Here is a 24,411-nt window from a genome sequence, read left to right as displayed (position 1 = left end):
TGTAGTTCTCAATAGATTGCAATCAATCATGGACAGGGTCTATCCTGAATCACAGTGCGGCTTTAGAGTGCTCAGTCAACATGGTTTTCTCACTGTGCCAGCTGCAGGAGAAATGCTGAGAGCAGAGACCTGACGCTGCCTTCAAAGACCTGACAAAGGCCTTTGACCTCCTCAGCTGAAAAGGACTCTTCACACTGCTCTCAGTAAGATAGGATGCCCACCTAGGCTTCACAAGGTGATTGTGTCCTTCCACAAGAACATGCGCAGCACCATCTAGTATGACAGATCATCCTCAGATGCCTAGAAAGAGATGTGTGAAACAGGGCTGCATTTTCATCCCAACTCTCTTTCAATCATTTGCTTACATTGACAAAACAATGACAAACCATTGTGGGCTGTTAACATACAATCTCCCTAAAGAAGTAACCGTATTTTAAATTGCTTTACGTTAGCCACTGTGGGGAAAGGTGTTATATAAATATTTTAATAAACAAGAGCCTGACCAGCCAACCATTAATTTTATGGCTCTGGCCCCCGGAATAATGCCTGGTAGAATTGTCTGAGAACACTGGCCATCCCTGGCTTACCTAATTACTTCTCTCCAGAGCCTTTAATTCTTACTAAGTCAACTGATTTGTTTTGGAATGCTTCCAAGATCTCGTCAACAATTCTAAAGCTGAAGTGGGTTCAAGTCAATATTTTGCATGCACAAACTCCAAATAGATTTTCAACGCCATCGTATCAAAAAAGGCATGAAGACATCAGGGGAAAAACATAGGAATCCACGGCATGCAACTATTTCAAGGGTTCTCTAACGTAGAGCATATTCTGTACATGAATTGCTAGAGCCACCTAGGAAGCAGCCTAAGAAAACAGCAGCTGCTAATAGCCCAGGATGCCTTTGCTAATTAATTAACCCAGAATGATCCCTGAAGTAATAGATCAGTGCTGTATATAGGAAAACAAATTAAAAAGTAATTGCACAAATAGATATTACTGCTGACTGCTCTAAACTAGTGAACTCACACTTGCTAAATGTTCCAGAAGCATTCTATTGAGCCACTGCTAGTTGGAGAGAGGAGAGGAGAGAGGTCTGGGCATCATGCAAAAAAACCCTAACATATCCATTTACGAGGAGAGCCTGTAAGAGCAGCACTGCTGGTTCAGGGGGGAAAAATCCATCTACTCCAACATTCTGTTCCGAAAGCCATGCAGATGTCTATGGGAAGCCCACAAGAAGAACATCTGTGCCACAGCACTCTCTCCATTCATGGTCTTCAGCATCTGATATCCAAAGGCATAACACCTCTGACACTGGAGGTCATAAACTGTCATCATTATGAATAGCAGCCACTTTCAGCCTTATTTCCCATGAATTTGTCAGATCCCCTTTGAAAGCCATCCAGGTTTGCAGCCATCAATGCATCACACAAGAGTGAATTCTATAGTTTAGACATTTGTTTAAAATAATTTGTATGCTACTCACTACTATGGTTTCTAAGCAGTCTACAATGTGGAAACCAAAAGGATGCAGTGGTGGACGTAGCATGAAACCAGTTAACCATAAAATCAGAAAATGCACTTAAAATGTATGCTGAATTTTTAAAGTCTTCACTGAGCTGTGCATGAGGATTTTCTTTTGTCAACTTCGCTGGATGAACCTGGGTTACAGTATTATGAGAGAGCATTAAGACTATTAAGGTGTGCTTCAACTCCTCATTCATATAGGATATTCGGTTATCTGGAGAGTATTGTATGGGTAGTTCCATCGAGGACACACAAACTACTCCAGATCTCTCTTGTTGTTCATAGACTTTACCAATCAAAGACATTAGAGCTGGGGTGGTTAACCTGTATCCCCTCCAGGTACTGTTTGACTACAACTTCCATAATACCAGAGGCTGTCTGAGGCTAATGTGAGTTGTAGTCCAGCAACATTTGGAGGGCCAAAGGTTAGCTACCCCTTTATTAGAGATACAGAAATACTTACTCGGCAAGATATATACACGAGAAGTGAGATTACAGGGAACTCGGCAGAGGGCCTTCTCAGTAGTGGTGCCCGCCCTGTGGAATGCCCTCCAATCAGATGTCAAGGAAATAAACAACTATCTGACTTTTAGAAGACATCTGAAAGCAGCCCTGTTTAGGGAAGTTTTTAAAGTTTGATCTTTTATCATGTTTTTAATATTCTTTTGGGAGCTGCCCAGAGTGGCTGGGGAAACCCAGCCAGATGGGCAAAGTATAAATAATAAATTATTATTATTGAAAGTTTTTTAAAAAAATTTCTTTTAATTGGGTCCATCAGCTCTATCACCAGTTTAAAAAGATGGTTTCTTTGAAAACAGTGTTGCTTATCAAGTTCCGCAAACCATTAACTGCTCCATTTGATTTATTTTAAATTGAAATTTATACACACAGAGGGAGACACTGCTAATTTATAAAGAAAACAGATACAATAAAAACTATATAAGAAATTAAAATCAGAAATCAGATAAGAATATCACAATGTTTATTCCACAATATTTAATTGCCAGCATAAGCCTGGCAGAATAGTTAAGTTTTCAGCAGGTGTTTAAAAGTTGGAACAGAAGAAGTCTGCTGAATCTCTGTTGGCAGAATGTTCCATAGTACTGCAAAGTTTGATATCCTGTTGTCAAATAAGCCTCACCAACTTGGGAGAAAACCAATAACCTGCAGATGATGAGGGAATATATCCCAGCTTCATGGTGCGTAGAGTAGTTTAGGATAAGTAAAACCACAACTTCATAATGAACTATACAAAAAAAGCAATGCAGAAATAGGCATTGCAGATGAAAAGTGAGAATCATTGGATAAAATATTATCTGTCCACTAAGGCAAACATTTGATGGAATAAAAAGAGTCTTTTTCACCAGGCAACAGAACACAGTCAAACACCATAAGCAAAGACATTCCATGGGTGAAGAAGCCCCTCATGCCCAAGCCATGGGTGGGAGTCAGCCTTCCACTTTCCCATCCATGATTTTGCACACCCACCATTATTCCACGACCACTATCAACAACTGTGAACATTGCATATATGACACATTAAGTCAGATGCTAATGTCACTGCATACCTTTGTCAACTGTCCTCAAACAGCCATTGTATTCTGTCGCAAAAGCCAACAATATTTGCATATGTCTGATACTTCATACAGGTCTTAAGGAGATAACCAACCAAAGGCGGGGAAAACCCATTTTCAGTAAGCCTAAATTTCAACAAATGCCACTGCTATTCCTGAAACAAATTCCCTTATCAGACAAAGGAGAAGGGAATAAAACATTTATTTAAAAGCTATCTGAATGTCAGGCTTTCCAGACCTTTAGAAAGGAGAATGTCACTCACTGGTTGCATACCCAAAGCCTGACTTTTTTTCTTCTGGTGTTTATGATGATGGGAGGCCTCGGGATACACACTGGGGCAGAGGTGAGTTATGAGTTAGTGCAAAATTGGGGTGGAAATCCCTAAATAAATACTAATTAAAACTTAGCAATGTTATCAATATTACATTATTAAGGGCCATCCTAGTCATCTCAGTGACCAAAGCATGCATTGGCAAAACTTTGGAAAGGAGAAACAGGTTTGCTAGTTTCTGAACAACTGAGTAGGATGCTGTGTGCATTTTTTCCCCTCCTGTATCTCACTAATTAAAAAAGCTTGAAGTTTAGTATCTTTAAAATACAAGTTAAACATGTTAGGAATTGGCCTGGAATATCAGAGTGCAAGTCCTCAACCCCAAAGGTCCATTAAAGTCAGGCAGCCAGCAGTGGCGTAGCGTGGGTTGTCAGCACCCGGGGCAAGGCAAGTAATTTGCACCCCCTAACCTGTGGATTTGCGCCCCCTAACCCTAACCCCCAGATGTTGCGCCCGGTGCGGCCGGCCCCCCCTGCACCCCCCCACGCTACGCCACTGGCAGCCAGATAGTGTATATTCAGATGTGGGGAATATTGAATTAGTTTTCCTGACTTTCACACTGCAGTACCTCTTGTCTTATGGAAATGTGGGGTTTTGACCGGGATGTCATACTAAATTTTATTCACACGGGGGGGGGGGGATGTGTCACAACAATAAACATCACTGGACGACATCGCTATTCCCTACTCTTTACACACCTGTGCTTCTGCTCCCCCATGATTCCTCCATGAAAATGGCAAGAAAGAACTATATACCAGTAAACTACCCCAAATTTCGTCCCTTCCCTCCCACAATTTTCTAGGTTATGTGACCCCCGAGACAAAGAGACAAGTAACTATACAACCTTTAGAAGACATCTGAAGGCAGTATAGGAATGTTTTCTAATGTTTAATGTTTTATTATGTTTTTATATATTTTGGAAGCCACCCAGAGTGTCTGAGGCAATTCAGTCAGATGAGTATGGTATAAATAATATCATCATCATTATGATTCTTGTTAAGTTGTGGGTAAACATATCAGACAACACAGTGACTCTTCAAAGAGCTCTTGCTTATTCACAGGCCCAGAACAGAACTCAGCTGAAGGGTTCAGCCAACCTGCTTACATAGTGCTCAACTACAAAGCAACAGTAACAACTTTCTGTAACTATCCAATCACTGAACATCACTTTCAATTCCTTCTTTGCTTATGTGGACCTGAGTGAAAACTATCTACAGTATCCCCCTGCTGGCCCAGGGTGAGAACTTCAGTACATAACAATTCTCATGATGATGATGATGATGGAATAGGACGTCCCTATTTTCACCAGAGAAATGTTGGAGGCATGGCGCTCCCAATGGAATCAAATAACACAGAAATGAGCCCTAATCGTGGTCTCCATTATATGAGTTTTCCAGAAGTGGTTTATAATGCAGTTAGGGAATGTCAGGGGAATTCAATGAACTGCCCAGTGAATGCAGCCCTAATTTACAAATTGGGGAAGCTAACGTCTGCCCAGAGACTCGGGCATTTCACTCTCCACATTCAAAACTTTGAAGACCATTCTTTATTACCTAGTGAAATAAAGGCTGTGCATGCTTAATAGTTGAATGTAGAAACTTATTTCTACAATTTACAGCTTTAATATATGCAGTATTCAGAAGACAGATTTGTCCATTAAGGCAGTGATGGGGAAGCTGTGCGTCTCAAGACTTTATGGGTGCCCAGCTCCCAGCAGATTTAGTGAGCACAGCCAATGGTTAGGGATAATGGGAGTTGTACTCCAATAAGATCTGGAGCCCCACAGAGTCCCTATCTGGGTATTAAGAGAACTGCACTCCATATTCAGCTAAAGAAAAGCAAGTAGTTCATTTTTTCCCCCTCTGATGACAAAAAATAATCTCAGTACAGCTCTGATACTGAAGAAAACATGTTAGATTCATTTTTCAAAATAACTAGAATGTGCTGACTTAGAGACTAATTAATGGTGAACACTACAAAGAGCTACTAAGGAAAGCAGAGGGAAATGTCCTCAATTCATATTCATCTTGGAATGCATTACTCTTTAATCATCTTCCACATATAATTACATATTATAGATAATGCATTTGTATTGGGTCATGATTGCAGTACATCATCATCATGCAAATGCCATCGTTAACTTTGGGAAACCACACAAATTATTCCAAAGAATATGCAGAGTATCTCACTACACTGGAGAGAATGTTTTGCACCTCTCAATTAAAATTTAGAAAATTGCATTATCACATTAACTCCATGTTCATACGCTGTATGCCTCTAATTGCCAGATACTGGGAACAAACAATGGTAAATTGCTTAATACCATCATGTCTTACTGGTCAGCTTCCTAGAGATATTTGTGGTCACATCCACAGCATACATCCAAAGCACTATTATTCCACTTTAGGAGTCATGGCTTCCCCCAGAGATTTATGGGAGCTGTAATTTGCCAAGGATGCTGAGAGTTGTTATCAGAGTCCTATTCCCCCTCACAGTTACAATACTCAGAGTTCCCTGGGAAATGGGGTTGGTTGTTGGGCCATTCTGGGAATTGTAGCTCAGAGGGGGGAATGGGGGTCTCCTAACAAAACTCAGCACCCTGACCAGACCAGACCACAACTCACAGAATTTTATGGAAGAAGCCATAGTTTTGATTAATTGACTAATTTATTAAATTTCTATTCCACTTCTCATTCACATGAATTGCAAAGCAGCTTACAAGCAATAAATGACAATAACAAAATAAGGTAAAGGTACCCCTGCCCGTACGGGCCAGTCTTGACAGACTCTAGGGTTGTGCGCCCATCTCACTTAAGAGGCCCGGGGCCAGCACTGTCCGGAGACACTTCCGGGTCACGTGGCCAGCGTGACAAAGCTGCATCTGGCGAGCCAGCGCAGCACACGGAAATGCCGTTTACCTTCCCGCCAGTAAGCGGTCCCTATTTATCTACTTGCACCCGGGGGTGCTTTCGAACTGCTAGGTTGGCAGGCGCTGGGACCGAGCAACGGGAGTGCACCCCGCAGCAGGGATTTGAACCGCCGACCTTTCGATCAGCAAGCCCTAGGCGCTGAGGCTTTTACCCACAGCGCCACAAAATAGAACATCACAAATACAACATCAATCATATAGAATAATTAACAAACCATCAGTAAAACAATTACAATCTATTAGTAAAGCAACTAAAAAAAAGCTAAACAGCACAATTACATCAAAAGTCGTATTATAGGATACTACAACGTTCATAATCTATAAACCAATAGTGACAACATTAAAAAATAGCAACCAAAAAATAAACTAACCACTGCTGAATTTATACACACACTCTACCCAGCAATCCACTCTATTTTGTTTATCAAAAGACACATCCACATGACAACAACTTCGTATACAGGACTGCAACCTAAGTTAGTTGCACTTAATTCTCATTGAAGCTAATCAGCCTTCTGTTACTGACTCACTTTTCACATTATATTTCAATGTGGTGCTTTACTCACTCTGGGTAACCAACTTACTCGGGATCCATCATCAGTATTTGTATACTGCTTTTCAATCATAATGATTCGCCATATAAAAATCCTACGTACAACACTTCACACTAACCAATTCCTAATACTGTATTGTTATTTCAGGGGCATTAAGAATACCAGCTCCTGCCCACCTAGCAGTTCGAAAGCACGTCAAAGTGCAAGTAGATAAATAGGTACCGCTCCAGCGGGAAGGTAAACGGCGTTTCCATGCGCTGCTCTGGTTCGCCAGAAGCGGCTTAGTCATGCTGGCCTCATGACCCGGAAGCTGTACGCCGGCTCCCTCGGCCAATAAAGCGAGATGAGCACTGCAACCCCAGAGTTGGCCATGACTGGACCTAATGGTCAGGGGTCCCTTTACCTTTAAGAATACCAGGTGCTTCTAAGGGCAACAAACAATGAGCAACTTCTAGTGATGTCCAGCCACTTGCACAAAGGGTATTCCAGTTTCCCTTCTGCCTGTTCCAAACCACTCTATGTGCCCTCAAAATCTGCTCTTGACAAGCCCAACCCTCCAGAGCCAATAATGAGGGTGTACAGAGGACTGCTGGATGGGGTGGTGGAGAAACATTCTTGTTACACAAGCACATGGGTGAGATCCAGTGTCATGGGGCTCCTGGCTCTGCTCCTCCAAAATATTGTGGCAGCAAAGAGTTTATTTCAGGGGGAGATGTTCCTTATAGTCCTTGTAGTCCACTGCCACTGCTCTGAGAATATGGTACTTTCTTCTAAAATCCTATACAGTACTACCAAGATGGTTAAATTTGTGTGGGTGTGTGGGTATGTAACTGATCCCTTAAACAATGAGGACTTTTGACTTTTCTCAATTTCTAGGGTCTGGAATGTTCATGAGATGTCTGCCTTCCTTTTGGATATCGAGACTAGTACAGTGGTACCTTGGGTTAAGTACTTAATTCATTCCGGAGGGCTGTTCTTAACCTGAAACTGTTCTTAACCTGAAGCAGCACTTTAGCTAATAGGGCCTGCTGCTGCTGCCGCGCCGCCGGAGCACGATTTCTGTTCTTATCGTGAAGCAAAGTTCTTAACCTGAAGCACTATTTCTGGGATAGCGGAGTGTGTAACCTGAAGCATATGTAACCTGAAGCATATGTAACCCGAGACACCACTGTATAGGCATACCTACAATTGCCCTCCCTAAATTATTAGTGCTTAGCTGCCATGATGGTTATTGTTGCTGAGTTTAATCAAAACCATGTCTCTTGTTTTTATTTAGATCCCAAGATTTTGCAAATTGCCAAGCTAAAAACGTCTGCTCTCCAACTTCGCTACAAAGCTCTACTGTTAAAATAATGGGTATTTCATTGCTGTACCAAAGGGAGAAGGAAGGCACAGCCATGCATATGTATAGTATTATACAAACATACTTATGCAAAGATACAATTTACTTAGCAAGTTCACGTAAGGACAACTAATTATTCAGAGGCTGTTTGCTGAGTTCTAATTTCTCGGGCCCTGGCACTGGCAGCCTCTGGGGTTAATTCTGTGCCAGATAAAAAAACATGCTTGCTTATTGGTGAGTTTGCCACCCCTACATTGGTATCCAACGTGTTCCAGTTTATCTTCACGCTCGCTCAGGTTCTCATTTTATTATGGCGTGCAAAATATGCCAGATAGTATGCACAATCCAATTGAAAAGTTAAAATTCAAACTGTGTAAAACCCATTTGTAGAAACTTAACAAAATCCAGCAAACGGCTGAAGGGAGATCGTCTACTGGCATGGAAGTAATTTGTGGAGGAAGACATTCCACGGCGTAACCTCTTTGATATCAGGCTGAATGCTTGATACTTATGCGCAAAGGCCACTTTACAGACAGTCACACTAACAGAACGCAGTGTCAAACAAGCTACATTTAATTGGAGACCACTCCGTGGATTTAATCACTTGTGACTTTAATGAGAACTAAATTTATAAAGAAAAAAAATCTATTTAAAACTCGGTTAGAATTCTAACATGGAGCCATCCGTCTCTCTCTCTCTCTCTCTCTCTCTCTCTCTTACACACACACACACACACACACACAAACCACAAAGTGAAGCAAATGAGTACCACAGGGGAATATCTGAAGGACACCAGACTCTATACCTATTGCCAGAGGACCAAGAGACAGCAAGAAAGAGACCTACCTGACTCAGTCTGAAACCCTGTAGCTAATCAAAGCATGTTTTATAAGCCATATGTGGAGGTTATTTTACTCCTACAAGGAACAGCTGATTCCCGAGGGGGGGGGGAGAACTTTTATAACATTCTTATGACTAAGAAGTGCCTAAGCTTTCCTCCTCCCTCAATTTCTTTTCCTTTTGTGTCATGTCTCTTACATTGTAATTCCAAAGGCAGGGACAAACTTATTATTGATTACTGTAAGCTAGGAGTCTTTTTCAGCTGAAGAGCAGGTTTAAAAGACTAAGCCTACACAAATCTAACAGGGGAGGGAGTCATCACAACTATATCCTACAGTTATTGAAATCCAATATACAGTATCAAGGCTAAATGGTTATCTGTGCTGTTAAGATACTTGCTTATCCAGAAAGAATTTAATTCTCCAGGGCAAACCATTTGCAAAACTTTTTTTTGAATCAGAAGTGTGCTCGAGTGTCATCAAGTTTTAGATCAACTATTAAGCCTCCACACAGACCAATCAGATGCCTACAGAAAGCTCAAAGACAGACCAATCAGATGCCTACAGAAAGCTCATAACCAGGACAGCTCTCCTCCTTGTCAGTGCCAGCAACTAGTTGAAATAGTATTCTGTGCACATACAACTGTACGTGAGCAGGCTCATTCATGTCACTTGCTGAACACCTGGAGGTCAGGACTATATACAGTGGGGGGCACACAAACACACACACATATTATCTCTGTTCGGTGAAGGGGTTCTGTGAAGCAAGGAGGACTCAGATGCTGCCTTCATCTGAGCTCCCTACATCTTAAAAATCAGTAACCACAAAAGTGTAACAGGAAAATGTGATTTTGACCGAAGATGCCTTTGAGTGAAGAAGTCAGTTTTGAAATCAGCCCCCTGAAAAATAAAGGAATCCTTTGTAAAAAGACACCAATAACATTCGGCATGTTTTGAAAAAACAGTTGTTTTCTCTCTCATTTCTTTTTGGGGATCTTCATGCGTCCATTCTTGGTTTCCTACAGTACACAGTTAAAAAGGTAAAGGACCCCTGGACGGTTAAGTCCAGTCAAAGGCGACTATGCGGTTGCGGCGCTCATCTCGCTTTCAGGCCAAGGGAGCCGGCGTTTGTCCACAGACAGCTTTCTGGGTCATGTGGCCAGCAGGACTAAACTGCTTCAGGCACAACAGGACAAGTGCCAGAGCACATGGAAATGCCATTTACTTTCCCGCCACAGCAGTACCCATTTATCTACTTACGCTGGTATGCTTTCAAACTGCTAGGTTGGCAGAAGCTGGGACAAAGCAATGGGAGCTCACACCATCGTGCAGATTCGAACTGCTGACCTTCTGATCAGCATGCCAATGAGGCTCAGTGGTTCAGACCACAGCGCCACCCGCATCCCTTACAATATGCAACCAGCGACTTGCCTGTACATACATTTCCAAACTAGCATCTTTGCATATTGTCACCAGGAGTGGGGGAGAAATTTTGTTTGGGAGGATTTTAATGTGAATCTACCTAATTAGCACTTCTTGAAACAATATGCAAATTGAAAAACATCTCTCCTTTGAAATTTGCACTTCTCTGAATTTTGCAATCCACAGTTCTACATACAAATAATGTGCACCAGAGTAGTGTATATCTGAGTTTTCCAAACTTTTCATGTTGGTGACACACTTTTTAGACATGCATTATTTCACAACACAGTAATTCAGTTTAACTAGCAAACCAGAGATTAAACTTACCCCATTCCAGCCCTGGGAAGAGCGCGGGGAGCATCTATGCAATGCACCTGCACACTGCAGCTGACACACTAATGTATCATGACACACAGTTTGGAAAGCTCTGGTGAATATGTATGTGTAAAAAATGCATATACAGTGGTGCCCCGCAAGACGAAATTAATTTGTTCCGCAAGTTTTGTCGTCTAGCGAATTTTTCGTCTTGCGAATCACGAAATCCCATAGGAATGCATTGAAAATCAATTAATGCGTTCCTATGGTCAAAAAAAGTCCAAACAAAGCCAAATTTGGTACAACAACAGTTTCTTAACTGCTCTTTAAAGTCACACATACTGTAAAGAGCAGTTCAAAAATTGAAGGGAAAATAAATTAACTTTATAAACAAAACATGTCTTTGTTTTTAGACAAAGGAAACAAAGTCGCGAGACGTTTTCGTCTTGCGAAGCAAGCCCATAGGGAAATTCGTCTTGCGAGGCAAATCGAAAACGGAAAAAACTTTCGTCTAGTGAGTTTTTTGTCTTGCGAGGCATTCGTCTTGCGAGGTACCACTGTATTAGTAAAAACAGCATATAAAATATTTTGGGGAAATTCCTTGCAAAATGAAAATTATTAGTACTATAAATTTGCACTAAATACTAAATGATTTTTTATGCAGACCTACAGAAAAGCACAAACTAGTGTAGAAATGTGGAAATCTGAACTTTTTAAAAAATAAAAATGACAGATTTAGAAAGACATTGACAGATTGCCTTTAGGGTCGCAGGTTTCCCCTTCCTGCACAGCACCTAGAGTCCTTTCAATTTTTAAAACAGGTGCAAATATCAGGTAGCTGGAAACCCATTTAGGAAGAGCAGGTGGAGAGACAGTCTTAGCAGTGGTATTTTAAACGTTTTGTGCTGGAGGGGATATGGAAATTCTCTGTGGTCCGTTGGCTCATTCGTGCAAGCAAGTCAACACTTTTAAGCTACAGTCACCAGCTGATTAACATCCAGTGCTTCCCCCCCCCCAAAAAAAATATATGCCGTTACTAACCATGAAGTTGTTACAGTAAGTGCCACACGACACCCTGCATATAGAAATATATTGATTTTGGTGTTGTTCTCACTAATTTACTCAATACAAACAGTCCCCCTACCAAACTTCTCCCACCACAATCAAACTCCACGTCATCTAAAACGCATGTGTCAAGTAAATGGCTGAGGGTGCAATCCTATATGCAGTCACCTCAGTGGCGTAGCGTGGGGGGTGCAGGGGGTGCCGGCCGCACCGGGCGCAACATCTGGGGGTTAGGGTTAGGGGGCGCAAATCCACGAGTTAGGGGGGCGCAAATCCATGGGTTAGGGGGCGCAAATTACTTGCCTTGCCCCGGGTGCTGACAACCCACGCTACGCCACTGAGTCACCTGGCAATAAACCCCCTTGAACTCCATAGGACTGATGTGCACAGGATTGTTCCACCAGCCACTTTGTTTTACTGAACGCCAGCCCTGCCATTCTTAACTCTGAATCAAGACAAGTAAAGCAAAACCTACTGCTCCGGTGCGGTTGAGTGAAATAAAAAGGCAAGGAGAAGAGTTCAGCATTAACACAAAGAGTGGGGAGTTATCTGACTCAAGGTCTGTGCTTTGCTCATTACAAAGCCTTGTTTGTAGAAAACTGATACCTAAAATCTAAGCTCTGCTTTCCTTGTGCAAGGGCAGACACCAAATAAGTACCGGCTCACCTTATAGCAAAGGGCTACATTATATATTAATAAAGTCATCACAGTCTCTCTTCTGATATTATTTAATGCACCAGGATCTGGTTCTGGGCATTTTTTGCATTTCAGAATCACTGCATGATAAGATTATATGCACTTATCTGCTATTAGGCAGAGAGAGAGAGAAAACAGAAGGCCTGATTAAAAGATGCATGTGATATGCTTAGCTTAGATTAGACAGAACATCTCTCTCTCTCTCTCTCTCTCTCTCTCTCTCTCTCTCTCTCTCCCCCTCTCCCCCATAAAGGAAATATGATCCTTGGCTGCTGTAATAGCAAGTTGCAGCGGGAGCTTAGGCTGTTACAGCACCCCACAGGGCCAGACTACAGAGCTCTGACTCATGAGAAAGATATTGTTTATATGCAGAGTGTTGTTCATTTAGAAACAGCATGGCTGTGTCTTAATGGGTATGACCTTCCCACAACAGCAAAAGCAGAGTCCATCTGCAAGGAGAAGGTTATCCAAAGGGAAAAGGCATAACCTTTATTAAAATGGCCAGTGGGAGGAGGAAGTTCCACACACTAAATGACGCCACATGATGAGAAGTGGGAGTTTATTAAAAGAGTCGAACAAAGGGAAAGTGCATATAATAAGACTGCACACGATGCAAAGAAGGCGGCCAGTCTGTTCTATTAAAAAAAAAACCCTCCATCAGGCAATATAATAAGCAGTATACATTAATATGTAACTATTAAAGTGGTATCATAATAAGCCGTCAAAGAAGTTTGTCCCACCTTATCCAGATGGCAAACCATTCTTAAGGTCAGAGACCAAAAAACCAAGCATTTTGCTTCCATCTTTGTCATGCAGGTAGTGTTGGCAGGGCTGTGACCAGGAATTCCTTTAGCTCCCAGCACTCAATCAAGCCATAGGGTTCTCACCTCCAAGGAGAGGTTTCCCTTCCCTTCCCACATGTGTGATCAAACAGGGCTACAGATATGCCACAAGTTGGTGTGGAAGGAGAGAGGACCAAAGAAGAAAAGATGGTAGGAATAGCTGTTGCAGTCTCCATCACTTCTTTTTATTTTTATTTACCTCGCCCATCTATATGGGTTGCCTCAGCCACCCTGGGCGGCTTCCATCACTCATAAAAACTCCTAAATAAAACACCACACATTAGAAACTTCCCAATATAGGGCTGCCTCCAGACGTCTTCTAAAAGTTGTAGTTATTTTATCTCCTTGACATCTGATGGGAGGGCATTCCACAGGGAGAGCGCCACTGCCAAGAAGGCCCTCTACCTGGTTCCCTGTAACCTCACTTCTCACAGTGAGGGAACTGCTAGAAGGCCCTTGGAGCTGGACTTCAGTCTAAGCATATCTGCCACAGCTTCTGTCTGCTCAGAGGCATCATCTGCTTTGGGGGCAAACAGCTCAGCTGGAAGAACTTGCCTTCAATGAACCATGGCCTAGGCCATAGGAACATGGGGAGCTGCCTTATACTGAATCAGACCCCGGGTTCATCTGGCTTAGAACTGCCTACAATGCTTGGCAGTTAACTCTCCAGGATCTCAAACAGGGGGTCTTGTCCAGTCCTACCTGAAGAGATAGGGAATGAAGCTGGGACCTTGACATTCAAAGCAGATGATCTACCACTGAGCTACAGCCTGTTCCTGGCCGGATGTGGGCACTTGCCTAACTTAGCACCATTCATTCAAAGGTGACCTGCTGTCCTCACAAGGGTAAGGGAAACAGATATTGCATTCTTCTGTGGATGTGCTTAACAGCAGCAATTTTTTATTACTCTTTCTCTGCTGTAACCCTCTGGACTTCAGCGCAACTTCTCTAGAAGTAAGTTGTTTGTAGAGGGGTAGCTAAGTAAGACATTTAAAAAAGCTAAAGGCAAGGACTATGAACTATCCATGAACTAAGGGAGCGTTAAAAGCCACAAATACGCAAAATCAATTTATCTTATTTTGTCTATTAGCCACAAAAGGTTTTAATACACATCATAAATAGTAGTTGCCAGAAGAAATAACCTTTGCTCCAATCTCTGCTCCACAAAACTAAGATCTACCTTTTTGGACAGCACAGTAGTTTCCATGGCAACTAACAGTGATCCCTTATTTTAAAGAAAGGATACTTCAGTATTCAATAATAATTGTCTAATACACACACACACACATTGTTCCAAAAACCATTTATGGGGTGGCAGGCTCTAGGGCTCCCTCAAACGAACACAGGACAAAACAGTGTGTAGAGAGAAGGCTAAGCATTTGCAAAAAGGGGGATGCAATATAAATTGGAGGTACAGTAACCACTTGCCTTTTTACACGCAAAGACCCAGTTCCTGCTGTTATTTTCCAAGTGCCTTTTTAGCATTAATTGTTCTTTTATGCAAAAAACAAATCAAGCCAGCCAAGAGGAAAACAACATTGGACTGAACAGCTAAGAGTTCCCCAGAGGAAAGGGAAAGTGATTTTGGAGTTAAATTGCTATATTGTTAACAGTTGCCACGTTCAACATCTTACATTTGCACAGGACCAACATACCAAAGGCAGGGGGCTAATAACGTGAATTAACTATACTCCCAAATCTATCTGCATTTCTGCCCCCACCCACTTCCAACTTCCATTGCCTCTACCGCCTAAAATGCCCTTAACTGCTGCCTCATACAATGATGTGGTATTTTTCTTCGCCATCTGATAATATTCCAAGCGTTCATATCATTCTACACATTTGGAAGCAAAATGACGCCTCTGCTACAGCTAAAATTTGTAATGTAAAGGAAAGGTCAGAGAAAAGGGCAAAACAAACCTCGAGGCATACAAAGTTACCTCCAGACACTCTTGCATTCTGGATGATAACAAGGCACCGGGTTGCATTTATTTATTTAATTCATACCTATAGAATTTCATATTTTTTCATATTAAAGAAATGTGCTTTCTAAGAGGCAAAAAATAATGTGTTTTCTAAGTTTCTAAGTGGTTTCCAAAAAATTGTGTATATGACTACACACACACACATGCTAATAAATCAACATACGGTGAAACTAAAAACTGCTATTCAGATAAAACAATAAAATCCCCGAGGCAAAAATCTAGCAACACTTTTTGGAAGTGTTTTGGACTCTTAAAAGTCAGGGAAATGACTTGGTGGGCTGGGCACTAAGTAAGTACCTGTTAGGTAGACAGAAGATGGAATGGTTTTACTTATACAGTGAGGGGGCAAAGTATTTGATCCCCTGCTAAATTTGCCTGTTTACCTTCTGACGAAGAAATGACTTGTCCATCATTTTAATGGTAGGTTTATTGTAGCTGTGAGAGACAGAATAACAACCCCCCAGGAAAACCCCCCAGAAACCCAGAAGACAAAAGTCAGAGATTGATGTGCATTATACTGAGTGAAATAAGTATTTGATCCCTTTGCAAAAGATGACTTAGTACTTGGTGGCAAACCCCTTGTTGGCAATTACAGAGGTTTTTTGTAGGTGGCCGCCAGGTCTGCACACATCTCAGGAGGTATTTTGTCCCACTCCTCTTTGCAGATCCTCTCCAAGTCAGTAAGATTTTGAGGCTGGTGTGTAGCTACTCAAACCTTCAGCTCCCTCCACAGATTTTCGATGGGATTAAGGTCTGGAGACTGGCTAGGCCACTCCAGGACCTTAATGTGCTTCTTCTTGAGCCACTCCTTTGTTGCCTTGGCCGTGTGTTTTGGGTCATTGTCATGCTGGAATACCCATCCTCGACCCATTTTCAATGCCCTTAGTGGTTATCCAATGCTACGGATTGCTTAATTCAGGGATCTTCCATAGAACAAATTCATATGTAAGTCCAAAGCAGTATCAATTGTAAACAACAGCATGGTAGACTCCCCTCCATTCTTTACTGGTGAAGCTCATGCAAACTGCATATGCCAATAAAAATTCTGCCAGTGGTTAGATTTAACATATGCTGAAATGGAATACTGCTGTCTGAGGGGAACTTATGAAACATACTGTATTTCACTCCCCACAGATGTCAACTCTGAAGCTAATGGACTACTCCAATGTAAAGAGTGCATGAAATGTTCTACTATTCTAACCTGCAAAGAAAACCCATGGAACAAATCTGAAAGTCCTAAGGGAAGAGCTACATGCTTTCTTTTTTTTTAAGTGCAGAAGCACATTTGCTCCAGCGAGCAAGAGCAATTGCGTAGAAAACATGATCGTTCGCCACAAGTGGTATGCATATTAGGAAATATCAGCAGCAGTCTGGCAAGGAACTTCTAACAGTAGATGAGTACAGATGATTGTTTAACAAATGGTACACAGAACTATGTGAGAAGTGATCACTTTACAGCAAAGTGAGAACTTCCACTGATGTGTGGGGAAACTGCCCTGGCTTGCTGTCAGTTGCATCCTAATTCCCATTTGGCAAACAGTCATTTGTTTCCACCCAAAATGTGAAGTGCTAAGACGCAGCTTTCCAAACTTTGGAAAGCCCGTCATCCTAGAACTCACATAAAGACATTGATTGGCTATAGATTCAGGACCAGCAGAACAAAGCCCTTCGCACAATGCATAATTTGTAGGATTCACTGCCACAAGACGTGGTAATGGTTATTGGCTTAGATGGTTTTGTAAGATGAATAGACACATTCATGAAGGGTAGCTATCAATGCTAATAGCCGTTGAGAGATCTAAATGGGATCTCTTATGTGCAAAAGCAGCAGGCCACAGAATACTGGAGGCAAATACAGCAGGTGAAAGCTACGGGTTTCATGTCCCACTTGTGGTCTTTCCAAAAGTATGAAAAAAAAATTGCTGGATTGTTCTTATTCAAGCTTACCAAGGGCTTCTCAGTGACAAAATCAGTAATGACGGAGAAGATTCCCACTCTGTTCATCACTACCAATCACTACCAATCTTCCCCATGCAATATGCAGCTGTGGGGGTTTTCAGAAGTGCCTCTAGAAGGTACTTTCAGTTCACACATATTCTCTGCACAAGCTGTTATTGCCTCCCTATAACTGTCCACAGAAGACAACAGTTCATCAGCAGATAAATGTGTGTGGAATATGTTCTCTGTAGCAGGAAAGTTTGAAAACTACAGTGGTACCTTGGGTTACATATGCTTCAGGTTACATACACTTCAGGTAACAGACTCTGCTAACCCAGAAATAGTACCTCGGGTTAATAACTTTGCTTCAGGATAAGAACAGAAATAGTGCTCTGGCGGCATGGCAGCAGCAGGAGGCCCCGTTAGCTAAAGTGGTGCTTCAGGTTAAGAACAGTTTTAGATTAAGAAGAGACCTCCGAAACGAATTAAGTACTTAACCCGAGGTACTACTGTACTGCTCTAAGAGTGCAATCCTAACCATGTCTACTCAGAAGTATGTCCTATTGAATTTGGTGGGGCTTACTTCCAGGTAAGTGGGGTTAGGACTGCTAGGTCTACTAGTTGATGCTCAAGAATTTCACAAGAAACAAGACTGTAATTTGCATTTGCCTCAGCTCTGCTGGCTTCTATGGGACATGGAGATGTAAGCAGTACCAAGATACCACTTCAGTCTTGGGTTTTTCAATCTTGATCCAATATTCTGCGATCCAATTTTTTTTTTGCAAACAAGTAACAAAACTCCAACAGCCAGCTTCAGAGAACTGGACACCCTGGAAGTTTTGACAGAAGACGGAAAGGCACTGAAAGCATAGCTCAATGGGAAAGCCTGTGTGGACAAGTCTATAATTGCATCTAATAGTTATGAAGGCAGCACCATCTGATGGACAGCGGGGAAAATACACTGGCTGCAACAGATGGAAGCTTTCATGTGGTTAGGCATGAAAATCCATCAGAGAGGTGAGGCGTTTGTGAACGTTTGTTTCATCTTTGCTTTCATTATCAGAGTATTAGCTGTGCAAATTGGTTACAGGGCATTAAGTCTTCGGTGGTTAAGTGTAATCTTAAAAATAAAACAGGCAGCGCTTCCCTTAACCTCATTTACAGAAGTGGCTCACCAAGTCATGTTTATTTCTATAAATAAGATTCTTTTATCTTTTTCAGCAGCAAAGCAGGAAAACTGAAGGAGGGGGTGAAAGGTGGAATTCACAATCACAGAAAGCAAACACTGGCTTTCTCCCTTAACAAACAGTGATAATGGAAGCTTCTGACCCCTTGGATAATCTGTGGGGCCCAATTCACTTTTAAGTTTTATAATTACATTTGTTCGCCATCTCCCATTTCTGTCTCCACCTCCATCTCCTCCTCCGCTTTATAAAAGTTTGGACAGTGATACCAAAACTCAGATTAAAGGACCACAGTGCTGCTGTTTGATAATGAACTCTCAATCTACCCCCTTACCCCATCTGACAGATCCCCCCCCCCTTCCAGGCTGCCCCTCCAAGTAGGGGATCTGCCATTAGCAAGCTGTGTTACCAATAATGGTAATGGGCAATACACAAATATTATGCAAGTTCTGCTGAGTCAAGTGGAACTTGGTGCAGAACAAATGCTCATATGATCACCGCTTTTCGACGATGCAAGCATGAAGCAAGTTCTACAGAATCCAACATGGTAAAGATTCAAGCACAAGTTGATAATTCATGTAACAATCCTAAAAGAGGAAGAAGCAAGTCTACTGAAAATGGGGAATTATTTCCATGTCAATATGTGTAGGAATAGGATGTTAGTCTAAACTTAACCTGTCTTGAAATTTACTCATCTCAGAAGTCCTCTGTTCAGCAGCCACAACAGTGGAAATGATATTTGAGTGAACTTCCTTCTTATGGGAGGAGTGTCACAATGGTGAATTTGTCAGTTTTTTATTCCTTTCCCCGCAATGATATACGTTGCATATAGCAGCCTTCCCAATCTGATAAACTTTTGGACTACATCTCCCACCAGCCCCAGCCAGTGTGGCCAGTGGTCAGGGATGATGGGAGCTGTGGTCCAAAACATCTGAGCAACACCAGACCAGGAAAGTCCAGAATACAGTAACTCAGTCAGTTACTTTCTGTTGCCCGTTATGCAGATCACTCTGCCTTTTGCAGAGCTTAATAGGGTCACTTCCATTCTTATGATTCCCTCCTTTTTTAAAGTTAAGTTTAACATTTTCAGTAGAAGCCTTCAAGGAGAGATTTTTTTGCAGGCTTCTGAACAGTGATCTCCCTATTTGCATGCTCTGCCAATAGGAGTATATTTCACAGAGCAGCCAAGAGTTCTTTGATCTTTCAGCATCTTCTTAGCCCAAAAGACCATTCTGCTGAATTGCACTCAAGCCTGAAGGTTGCTGGAGTCGAGCCTCAATACTTGTAATACCCAAATAGCCATGCCTTACAGCTGTTGTCTCCATAAATGGATTGTAAGTATTTAAAATAATAATTTTCAATAACTGGGTAGGTGATATGGACATTTTCTTAAATATAGGTAATTATTATTTACTTTTCAGACAGACTTTTAAAAATAAAAGAAAGTCCACAGTAGGACAAAGAAAGCATGTGAGGAATCTACACGGCGGCAGGAGGGGGAGAAATTTACAGCAGGATAAAGAAACCATGTGAGGAATCATCTCTCACAAGGAAATTCCGACTGAAGAATGAAGGGAATGAGATTCCAAAGGGCTGTGTATGCTCCAAGACACAACCTCTCTCAAGATTAAAATGACAGCGATGGGACAAGTGTCAAAGAACAAATCAGACTTGTCAGCCATCAAAAGAAAGTTAATCCAGCCCTTTAGATCCCAGAGGTTGGTGGGGAAAGGGGTGGAGGAGTTACCCAATGAACTTTCAATTAAAACATTCCCAAGTTGTGATTTAAAGGTACAGCCGGACTCCTTAACCTGATGTGGCACATTTCTGAAACACTTGGCACTCCTCCTCCTCCTTTGATGGGAGACCAACTGTTTACTATAAAAAGGACTGGAGAGCCTTGACTCCGCAAAGGAAGGAATGCCTTCAAATATCACACAAGACACAACATATTTTTTTATTAAAAAAAACAACAGGCTCCCTAAAATATAAAAACATGTCTAATGGTGCCCCCCCCCCAACAAAAAATTCCCATGAAGCCAAACACAACACAGAGTTTATTTGGAAGTTCCATTTCTGATACTGAAAGCCAACAATACTCTAACCTGCTTCCTTATTTTCAGTTGCCTGTGGAAGCCACGTTCCTCAGCTGTCTTCACCACACTTGAAGAAAGTGCAATACTATGCATGTCTACACAGAAACAAGCTTCCTTGAGTTCAATGGGACTTACTCCCGGGTAAATAAGCTCAAGGCTGCCTCCTGATTGGCGTTTTATGGCTGCGTGTGTGTAACAAGATGGGCAAGGAAAACGCAAAACGCCTATATTCCCTATAGCTCAGCTTCTACCTAGAGCTTGCCAGATAAGCTCTGAACACCCATCATGCGAAGTCAATCTCCCACAAGCCAAGACAGCCAGCCAATACAATGCATTTATATATATATATTTATAAAAAAAAACTTATAGAGGTCGACTCAGAAGCAAGTCCCACTGAGTTCAATGGAGCGGACTCCCAAGTAAACGGGGCCAGGAGTCCAGCTTCCAACGTGCAAGGAATGGCCATCTGACCTAGCCTTTCACACTCGCAGCTACACACCCGGAAGGAAAGGGAGGACGCGACGCAGCGCAACCCACGGTCGTCTTGAGGAGCGCTGCTCGGAGTTCAAGACACCCACCTCCACCCGCTGCGCGGAGGCACGCGGCGAGAGCCCAACGCCCCTTACCTGCGAAGCCCTGTCCCCCGGTTTTTTGCAACAGCTGCAAAAGAATGGCAATCGTGGCAATCCTAGTCATTCTTTAAGGGAGTTCACATCCCCTGCCCAGGGTGGTAGCGGGAGCAGCAGCAGCAGCAGCACAGCCGGTGGTTCTCCGCGCGCCTTGCAAACATCCCTTGCATTGGAAAGACCGAGGAGTTGGGAGAGCGGCTCTCTGGCGCACACAGCTGAAGCCTCAGCTATCCCTGATCTGATGAGTAGCACAAGCTGATTGAAGAAGCGAAGGGGGAAGGAGGAGGAGGAGGAAGGGGGGGCAGAGAAAGAGAGATTTCCCCCGAGTCCTAACGCTTGCCTTTTCTCGCTCGCCGTCTCTCGCTCAGAGTAGGGGAGGGCGGACGCCACGCACTCGCTCCCGTCACTTGCCTTGACCTCAGCAACTGCAAAACCCCCAATAATGCATCCCGTCTTGTTTTGGCACAAGGCGATCCGAGAGGAGGGAGGGAGGGAGGGGGAGATCAATGTAATTAAGCAGATGATGCTTCTGCACGGGAACTCGACGCCGGAGAAAGGACTCCTGCAAGGAGGCAGAGGAGTTGGAGCACTCGCAAAAGCGAAATCAATGGAAGAGTGCCCGGGTGTTGCTTCCCCACCCAGCGTGTTTGCGTTGTGTGCCACCTCGGTGCCAAGAGCCTCTCTCGACTGCTTTTGTAACGGAGCAGCAGCGACAACAAGCAACTGCGAGCGCAGCTGAGGGGGCTTTCCTTTGAAGAGCCGCCTGGTGATTCTCGTGGTGGCGAAGAAGGGGAAACGTCGAGCGAAGGGAAAGCGATGAAGGGGAGGGGGGAGCAACCTTCCCGCTGGCGCGCGCGCACGCACGCCGACACACACACCCCTTTCGTGCTCAGCCAGAGCATAATAAGGATTGCGGTTAAGCCGCGCTAAGGAGAAAGAAGAGAAGATGAGCCCCCCTGCTAGGAGCATGAAAGTCACCAAAATGCAAGGTTTCCAGGGAGGCCATTATTAGATCAAATCTTCTAAAGCGCTTACAGACATTTCCAGCTGAAAATAGTAATTTTCGTCATTATTCACTTAACTTCGGATAGAGTTGGCTGCTAAATACCTACGCTCAGCAGGCGCACACGGGGAGCGAGGCATCACGCGCTCGCAAGGTTTCGCAACACAACGCGCGCGCGCGCGCCCGCGAAGCAGCCGCGCAGAGGCGAGGCGGCCCACGACCTGCTCTGCTTTCCGGAAAGCGAAGGGTGCGCGGGGTGGTCGCGGACGCCTTCCTCGGCACCTCTCCATCCAGTCACCTAGCTAGCGCGCCTTGCTTCAGCAGCAAATGCGAACCTCTGTGGCGACGCACCTGCCGCCCGATCTTGGGTTTAGAGAGAGAGAGAGGGTGGGGGAAAGGCCGCCGAAGAGCCCCCTAGTTCTCCCCACCCCATCCCCGGTTTCATCGCCGGCACGGCGGGAGATGAGTTTCTGATGGCATCTCTTAACTTTCAAAGGACGCCTTTTTTGCGCTCCTCTGTGGGGGTCTCTGCGTGCGTTTCAGTCAAAGCGCTTCCGACTTAACGAGCGCAGCTTCCTCGGCTATTTTAATGGCGCTGTTAATAATCCTGCCTCATACCGTCGCTCTACAGTGCCTCTCCACCCCCACCTCCCCACCATCCCTTTTTTTTTTTTCGTTCTCTAAAAGACCCCCCGCCGATGGCACTAATTTCACACAGCAAGTTGATTCGAATATACTGGATGGATACCGTGTATTGGAACGGCGGTACTCCCCGCGTGGCCAGTAGGGGGTACTGTTGCATTAAGAGTAACTCATTTCCATATTACACCACCACCCCTTCAGCAACCCGAGGGGGGCAGAGTGCCAGGGAGAGGAGGAAATCAAAAGATGAGGAACGTATGGGTAGACTGGCAATTTTAGAAGAAGGACAGAGAACATTACCCAGGTGAAATGATAAGAGAGCTTGGTGTAGCACTGGAGTCCAAACCCTGGACTACAAAGCTGTCAACGCTGAAGTACTGCAGCACGGAACTGCTCTCCAGATTTATAGGTGAGACCAAAGTGGAAGGAATTGCATCCACCACCCTGGGGGATAGGCTAATTTTAACTCATTTCAAGAAGCTGGCCGATAGCAATGAAAAGCAACTAGAAGAGTCAGTCTGAAGAATTTCCCTGTCTCGGTAAGGGCCATATAGCACAGTGACAGAGCATCTGTCATACATTCAGAAGGTCCCTAGTTTGATCCCCAGCATCTCCAGGTAGGGCCAGGAGAAACTTCTGTCTGAAATGCTGGGGAGAAGCTGCCAGTCAATGTACTAAACTACATGGACCAATGGTCCGACTCAGCAGAAGGCAGCTTCCAATGTTCTGTGCAAAAACCACAAAATGAAAAAAGAGAGAGGAATGCAACTGTAACAACTAGTTCAATGGGTGCCAGCCAGCAAGGAGACGCTGTGTCAGAAAGGTTGGTGCTATTTTAGGGTTGTGGTTCCCGACACACTTTGTTGGGACTCAGCAGCCAGCCAGCCAACACCACTTGCATTATGCAAGACAATTCACTGGAACTCACTGCAGAGTGGGTATCCATAGGGTTGCGCAGCAGCCAGTAGGTGTAAAAATGTCCATGATCACTCTCTAAATTATAACAGGTGAAAAAGCTTTTTCATTGCAACAGCTAGTAGTACAAAAGACAGTTTATATAAGACAGCTGTGTTAGACCCCTGAGTTTATCTCAGGTTACCACCAGGTGTTGAAGTGTCAGGAGGAAAATCTACCTTTCTCTGTTTCTTTTGCACCTACATCTATTGTGAATGGTGCTGACACATTCCCCATTAGGTCTGCACTGCAGCTGAATATACCTTAAGTTCTATGACATTCTGAAGTTCACTTCCTTGAAATGTCTCTTCTGAAAATACTGGAACTGCTAGTGCTCCATAATACAAAAGCCTACTCTCTTCACACAAGTGCATGATCTTGGAGCAGAAGAAGTAGACCTCTCATCATTAGTAGATTGTGTGGTGCACATTCAGAGCCTCCGTGAATTATAACCAGTCCCATTGCAGCATTATAGAGATGGAAGGGACCCTGAGCATCATCTAGTCCAACCCCCTGGATACAGGAATTTGCAACTATCTCATA

General features: G+C 43.4%; 1 protein-coding gene across 17 annotated transcripts in view; it reads right to left on the bottom strand.

Moving 5' to 3' along the window:
* PTPRT (protein tyrosine phosphatase receptor type T) overlaps positions 1-22,097 on the bottom strand; it is a 592,781-nt gene extending 570,684 nt beyond the window's left edge. For 10 of the 17 annotated variants that reach the window (XM_083507880.1, XM_083507882.1, XM_083507891.1 and 7 more), the window contains exon 1: positions 21,267-22,096. In XM_083507880.1, the coding sequence (XP_083364006.1) occupies positions 21,267-21,336 (70 nt within the window). In that variant the 5' untranslated portion in view covers positions 21,337-22,096. Of the gene's footprint in view, positions 1-21,266 lie in introns of all 17 variants that reach the window. The other 7 variants (XM_083507878.1, XM_083507892.1, XM_083507888.1 and 4 more) reach the window with 2 other exon arrangements.
* Between the last annotated feature and the right edge of the window lie 2,314 nt (positions 22,098-24,411).

This window comes from Podarcis liolepis (genome assembly GCF_965112155.1).
Source record: "Podarcis liolepis genome assembly, chromosome: 6".
Classification (NCBI taxonomy): domain Eukaryota; kingdom Metazoa; phylum Chordata; class Lepidosauria; order Squamata; family Lacertidae; genus Podarcis; species Podarcis liolepis.
The sequence above is the reverse complement of the archived record's forward strand: the minus strand, read 5'-3'. Positions and strand labels throughout refer to the sequence as shown.